The sequence below is a fragment of the Cebus imitator genome, unplaced genomic scaffold (assembly GCF_001604975.1).
Source record: "Cebus imitator isolate Cc_AM_T3 unplaced genomic scaffold, Cebus_imitator-1.0 Scaffold107, whole genome shotgun sequence".
Classification (NCBI taxonomy): Eukaryota; Metazoa; Chordata; class Mammalia; order Primates; family Cebidae; genus Cebus; species Cebus imitator.
The window spans coordinates 5717002-5724686 of NW_016107422.1; the positions used below are offsets into that span (position 1 = coordinate 5717002).

General features: G+C 45.7%; 1 protein-coding gene across 1 annotated transcript in view; it reads right to left on the reverse strand.

Moving 5' to 3' along the window:
• DOCK1 (dedicator of cytokinesis 1) overlaps positions 1-7685 on the reverse strand; it is a 541550-nt gene that overhangs the window by 440260 nt on the left and 93605 nt on the right. Inside the window, 2 exon segments of the mRNA XM_017537892.2 lie at positions 491-633; positions 4042-4114. Of these exon segments, the coding sequence (XP_017393381.1) occupies positions 491-633; positions 4042-4114 (216 nt within the window).

The following is a 7685-nucleotide window of genomic DNA, read 5'->3' on the forward strand; positions in this document are numbered from 1 at the left end:
CCTTCTGCCAGCAGCAGGTCAGCTGCTCAGAAACGTGTCATTGCGGGATTAAAAACAGTGAGTGTGAGGCGGGTGTGGGGGAGGAGACATCACTTACATGACAGAACCCGGGGGAGCAAGTCTGCACAAAGGAAGTCACCTTCTTAGGGGGACCATCAGGGGAGCCCCAGAACAGGCAGTGATTAGCACACAGCATGGGCAGAGGGGAGTTACGCCTACCGCCTCCACGTTCCTCTAAACATCGAATCCCACCTCACTCTCCACCCAGGAGGTGGCTCTCAGTAATGTTCACAAAGGTGATCGATCGGCAAGAAAGAGATCATACACTGTACACGGGAGCAACCATCACACACATTCTCCAACATGGTCACTCTCATTGCCATCATCATCACCGACATCATGATCAAGTTCAAACCAAAACAACCCAGACAGCACCGTCCCAAATGCATGCAAATGGACACGGACAGAAACGAAACGGGAAAATACGTACCCTGCCCCTTGTGGTTGACTTCTTTGGCAGCGATGACTTTGTTTATAACAGTCTGAAGGAAGTCATTCTCCCCTGCCACCCTGGGTGAAAAACGGGATGACATGTTCAGCGGCTTGTGTCGAATGGCGTCGTCCAACGCGAGCCTGGAGGGCACGGGACGACCAAGACCACAGGAGACAAAGGGGCACAGAGACCCGTGGGTCACGGTAACAAGGGAACATAAGAGATCATCGTCCCCGAGGGCGAGAGAGAGGCATCATGAGTCAACGCACGACAAAGGATGGGAGAGGTGACAAGACAAACAGGGAAAAGCATTGATCAGGAAAATGCTGAACCACGAGAGGGAAGTAAAGCAAATGAGGGCAACCCTCTCCCCAGGAAATAGACATGCACCAGGCCGCCACTGCGTCTCCATCAGACAACTGTGTTTAAAAAAAGAAGCTTGTCTGAAAGCCACATGGTTGAAAGGCATGTACCCCCAAAGAATGTTTATGGCCAATCCTCCAATTTCAGTAATTCTGAACACAGCATAGGTCAAGGGGCAGGTGGTCTAAAGGGAAAAGCAAAATCGAGATTAAAAAAAAAAAAAAAAATTCCTAAAACCTAACTGCTTGCAGAAGTTTGCTGCTCTGCTCTCTTGGACTATGCATACAATAGACCCCAAAATGACTAAATGTGAGAAGAACGGCAGTCTTTGGAGAACACCACTGCCGATTCCCATGTGTGGCACTGTTATGAATGCAGACCACCAATGTTTTCAGGGCCTGTGAACCAGAAGCCCGTCACAGATGCTGTGCTGTATGAGAGACTGGCTGTAAACAAGCAGCACACCCAAACAGAAATACCGAGTGGCATAGCGAAGGGCGCTATGAAATGACCCAGAAAATATACAGCATGGCCATCATGTTTAAAATCAATCCTGGGAACAAGGACAGTGCTATCCGTCACTTCAGCCACGTGACTCGAGGGGACTGAAGACTGTTGTCATTTACTTCACCACGTTAAAAAAGCCAGAGAGGGAGGGAGACGTGCAGTGTGCCTCCTTCCCTGAAACCAATCCTGTGAGACAATAAATCAGTTTTAATGGAGCAAAAAACAGTTTCATTAGCATGACATTTCCCAAAGAACTGGTTTCATTGCTTATTTTGCTATTAAAAATCACGCTGCTCTTTTGTTTCTAACACTGCAAATATTCACCTGTCTAGTAGTCTTCCTTTAATGGAGCACGGGGTCACAAATTACGTAAGACTTACACACAGAATAATATACCTTTCAAGTGGACATTCCACTACAAGATAGAAAAAGATGGCAGCAAAGCACAACTCATACACAACTCATAACATACTCTGTGAAAATCAGTGAATCTAAAACTAATAACCTCCCTAACTTTTCAAACAATCCCTCAAGTTGTTTTGTTTGTTTTGTTTTGTTTTGACTTTTCACAGAGGACACTAGCAGGTAATTTCAACTTAGTGGTACATCTGGGCATCAAGAAGCTCTGAGGTCTAATATATAATATAGCATTCAAAACAGCAGGGGGCTACATTATTTCTCATGAGAGAATGAGGCAATTTAATATTATAATTTTCCAAAGGTGTATTTTATTTATTACCTCAATATCTGCCCATGTTCCACAATAATATTACCTTTGTTTTCTAAGGAAACTTCCAGATTCTGCAGCACTGTGTTCGCTTTATAAACTCTCTTCACTGGGCGGGACTGCAAAACAACTTTCTCCAGCAGAGCTTTCTGGAAATGTGAAGGGTGTGTGCTGCCTGGGACAGTAGCCATGGGCCTCGCCTGCCGCCGCACTTGAAATAGGACTAATGTGACTGAAGACTAAATGTTTAATGCTACTTCATTTTAATTATTATTAATTTTTTGAGACAGAATCTCCCTCTATTGCCCAGGCTGGAGTGCAGTGGTGTGATTTCAGCTCACTGCATCCTCTGCCTCCTGGCTTCAAGCAATTCTCCTGCCTCAACCTCCCGAGTAGTTGGGATTATAGGCACCTGCCACTATACCTGGCTAATTTTTGTATTTTTAGTAGAGACAGGGTTTTGCCACGTTGGCCAGGCTGGTCTTGACCTCCTGACTTCAGGTGATCCGCCCACCTCGGCCTCCCAAAGTGCTGGGATTACAGGCATGAGCCACTGCACCTGGCTCATTTTAAGTATTTTAAATAGTCACATGGAGCTAATGGTTAACATGCTGGACAGGAGAGTAAACCTAAAGCAGTTAAGCCACAACTGACCTTTGCCTTTTGTTGCGCATGGTGAGAGACATATAACTTAACCCTGACTCCAAGATCAATAATGCAGGGTTTGCTGTTATTCCTATGTCAAGAAGATAGCAAAATCTCCCACTGAGCTATACAAAAAGCCTTAGGATGCTATCTGACCAGATCGCCTGCCTGCAAAGAAAGCCATGCTCTTCCTGTCTTAGCCAGTGGCACTCAAGTCCCAGATGAGTCCGGTGGGGTTGGGTATGGTGGTTCATCACCAAGGAAGCGTGGGGCAGAGGGAAGCCAACCTCACATCTCCTGGCCCACAAGGACAGGCTCCTTCAGCCACCCAATTACTACCCGCCTCCTAAACCCTTCAGCTGACAGCTGAAAACAGTACAATTTCTAAAATCTGAAAATGGGTTTCAAGTATGAAATCAATTAAGAATAAAAGTGAGGGCAAAGTAAAAATGCAGAATACTATGGCAGGTGGATTCCACTTCCCTCACCATGGATTCTTCCCTAACAACACCCCCCAACCCCACACCCAGGAGGAAGCTGTCTCTTACAATTAACCTCAACATTTGGATTCCTTTTTCTCTCCCCGTCTGAGGAGCAGGAGTGCCAGTAGGCGGCCAATGACCATCGTCTAGGCACACTCTTGCTCCAATCACCAGGGAAATAAATGCCAATTCTTTCAACCAGTGCCACGGGCTCTACCCACAAATCAGATAACCAATTTAATGAATCTCCTCGGAGGGCCTTTTCTCAGCTCTTGTGCCTCTTTAACAACTTTAGGTCAGAGCTCGAGAAAGCCTAAAAACCAGCAGAGATACGGCCCTCTATAAGCAAAAACCGAGACAGAAAAATCAGCAGCGAGATTATATGGTTTAAAGCATTATTTCTCGCTTTACCAAAGAATTCACCATAATTTTGTTTGGTTTTCTATTTTAAAAACAGCAACCTCCTATGATGAATCTAATAGTACTGTGTTTTGAAAATACAAAATAGCTACTAGAATAAATCAATTATGTAAAGAAACGTTCAGGCTCAGAGCAGAGTTGTAATTCTGTTCCTTCTATATGATAAGGCAATTCAATGATCACAAGTAAAACCTTCTACTTCCAGGACTATAAACAAACTTTGACCCAAGCTTCCTACAGCTACAAAAATTCCATGTCCTACAGCAGTGGCTAAAGAGGTTTTTTATAATTATAAAATAATCAATCCTTACTTATGCTTATCGATTTAATTATAAAGATAATTATTACAAGCCTACATTTCCCGCAGTATATGTGGCTAGGTACTTGAATTGCTCCATACTTACGGCTGAAAGGGAATGAAATGCTGCTTATCTTCGTCGTCTACTTTTCCATTTATTATATCTGTTACATCCATCACTGGGGACAAAAGAGAACAGAGACTGTTTTGGCTTAAATGCTATAATCACAGAGCACAAACAAACAAACAAACAAAGGAACATCACAGTATCTTCTGGCAAACAACAGCAAAAGCTGTTTCCTCATAGTCAAGTCTAAATTATTTCCATGCCCAAAAGACAAATTATCAGAAAATGCTGGCCCAAATGGAGTTGGGATGCAAATGGCAGAGTTTCATTTCATAATTTCCTTTGCCTATTATCCAACTGTCACCCTAGAGATGCCTTGTCCAATAGAATTTTCTGTAACGATGGAAAATGTTCCATGACAATGGGCAAAGAAAATGTGAAAGCGTAGGCCGGGCCCAGTGGCTCATGCCTGTAATCCCAGAACTTCAGGAAACCAAGGTGGGCGGATTGTTTGAGCCCAGGAGTTCCAGACCAGCCTGGGCAACATGACAAAACCCCATCTCTACGAAAATTACAAAAATTATCCGGGCGTGGTGGCGTGGACGTGGTGGCGCGCGCCTGTAGTCCCAGCGACTAAGGAAGCTGAGATTAGAGGCTTGCTTGGGCCCAGGAAGTGGAGGCTACAATAAGCCAAGATCATGCCACTGCCCTTCAGCCTGGGTGACAGAGTGAGACCCTGCCACAAAAAAAAAGGAACTGTAGAAAGCGTGATGGAGGAAGAAAAATTTTACTTTTATTTCATTCATTTAAATTTAACCAGTCACATGTGATGAGTAGTTTCCATGCTGGCCAGCCCTGTTGAGGCCTCACGTTTTTGCATTACCCCAAACAATTAAGCGAACAGGTAGGTACCATTTCCCAATCACCCACCACATGCTGGTATCTGTCAATGCTCTTTCAAGAGGACACTTCGAGGCAAATCCTCAGAGCCACCTACCAACCTGCTAAGAAACTGAGGCTCGAAGACAGGCATGAACAAACCTGCTGAAAGTCGACAGCTAGAAAGTCTCCAAGACCCAAGCTCTTTCAATCTTATTAAACTGCCTTCACAAACGCATCCCTGGGGAGGTCTGGGCTGGCTAGCATCACAAGAAAGGCTAATATCCTTTGCAGTGTTCCTGTGTTAAAAGACATCTCCTGATTGCATTCAGGGGTTAACCCAGAGATACTGTCTACCTTTCAAACAAAATTCCTTTTGTGCTCAGTCGTGACAGAGCAAGAAAATCCGAGAATAACCCCAGACAGCCCCGGACACTTTCCCTGCCTCTGCTGTTGCTCAATCACCACACTGGATTTAAGAGAGGAACATCCTTGTTTATTTTCTTCACATAAGACCCTTCCCCAGGAGGGTCTCTTGGTGGCCCGGGGTCTCTATGTTCACGTAAGAGGATCAGTCTAAACATACTTTGTCCAATATCCAAATTTTCCTTTCTACCACCACTGCCCCCCTCCAAAAAGGGGAGGGGTGTGTAGAACCAGAAAAGCAGCATTCTCATCCCTTGCATGGTCTGGTGGAACCCAAGGAGCTCAGCAGTGCGATCTAAGGGATGACACCCACACTCACTCCACTGAACCAAGGGGACTCAAAGAGCCAACAGCCTGAGGCTGTGTTTGCAGATACACGTCAAAGAATCCCAAATAACATGGAACATCAAATGACAACTGCTCAGAAGATGCATGGCCCAGAAACGGGCCCTCACTTGACCTGGGGGAACCCTTTTCCAGGTTCCTACACTCTTGGGGGTGACTGAACTGCGCATGACTGACTGCAGCACACACCTTTTTAGCTTTTTCCAAGATGCCTGAGACTACCAGTTCAGCATCCTTCAATAAACACATCTGGGCAGCTGCCCACTATGGGCCAGAACCAACGTCGCCTGACCTGAGCAGGCCAGCCGTCACATGCCAGTGGGCTCTGGGTGGCCTTCCTGGGTGCCTGCAGAGCTCCCCTCTGCCATGGGACTCATCTCACCAGCTGACCTTGGGACTCCCTTGCCACATCCCCCGTGCCCAGCCCTGGAACACAGCAGGACCATGTGCAGGAAGGCAGCAAACAAGCAGGAAACGCAAGCAGAGTCTCAGCACCTGGAGATGGAAAAAAGCCTGAGTCCTGCACCCATCCTGAGCTTCAAGGAGAAGGCCTTGATGTCACTGGTCATCCCATGCTTCCCAGGGACATTCCTGACGGTCCTCCTGCACATGGCTCTGGGACGAGGAAGTGCTCCCTGCAGTTTGGACAAGATGTCCCTGACACCAAAGGAGGAAATAAAGGACTTTGGGGGAATACTCCCCCAAATAGCCAGCCCAGGGTGTCTACATTCAGGTAAGAGGATGGTGAACAGACAGCATCCAGCTGAAGCCAGCACAGCTGTGTGAGGGAGAGGCCAGGTAGACAGCACCACGTGATGCTGGAATACCAGGGCAGGAGAAGGAGGGAGGCAGTGGCGTCAGGACGAGATGGAGGCCCAGGGCCAGCATAGGCAGGAGAGCAGAAGGCCGGAGGTGAAAAACGTCTCTTGGGGAGATGGGCTGACAGCTCCGTCCTGCTGGTGGAGCTGCATCAGGACCACCTGCTCATAGCAACTGGACCCCCGCACCCTGCAAATCAGCAACTCCCCCGCAGGGGCTGTTGGCAAACAGACACAGGTGGGAGGCTTCAAGCCCCAGGATGCTCCTGCGCAGCTGCTACACCGCGAGGCTGAGACGCCCCCAGAGCCCAAAGCAAAGAACTGCTAGAATCACCGGGCTCTAGGCCGCAGCCCGTGAGAAGCCTAATTTTTGAATAATACTTAATAAAATGACATGTTCATAATGCTAGGTTTCTTAGAAAGATAAAAGTGTACGCAATGCAAACATACTTACTACCGAACCGCATACCTAAAAATGGTTAAGATGGCAAAATAGGGACTGAAACAACTCTGAAAAATCAATCAGTAAATAAACAAATACATTGTAGAATGTGATACTGTATTTAAAAATCATACGCCACACAGAAAAAAAAATTTAGAAACAAACGTATTAGAATAAACATGAGATACTACCCTGGCTATGTAAAACTATGGAGGATTTACTTAATTACAGTTTTCTTTTCCATAAAACATCCATTATTTTTACGACTTTCTAGATTTTCTAGCTTTTGGAAAAAGAATCCACCCACTTTTAGAAAAAGATAGAAAAGGTTACATTATAAAAAAGTTAAAAAACAGAAATGTGACACATTATTTTCAACCAAAGACTAAGAACTGTAGACCTAAAGGTCCATGAACACTTTTCTCGTTTTAAGGAACTGAACTCTGCTGACACAGACATGCAGAAGTCACTCTGAAGAAAGACTCAAAATTCAATTTGCATGTGGAAACTGAAGCTGCAGACAAATAGGTAGAATACGATGACCAAAATGTTGATCAGTCTTCTCAGATGTGGGAAGTTTCCATCTCTCCCTTCTTTCTTCTATTTTTTTGTTTTGAGAGTGTCTCACTCTGCCGCTCAGGCTGGAGTGCAGTGGTACAATCATGGTTCACAGCAACCTCACCCTCCCAAGCTCAGGTGATCTTCCTGCCTTGGCTACCCCAAGCATGCAACACAACACCAAACTCAGTTAATTTTTTTTTCTTTTTTTTTTT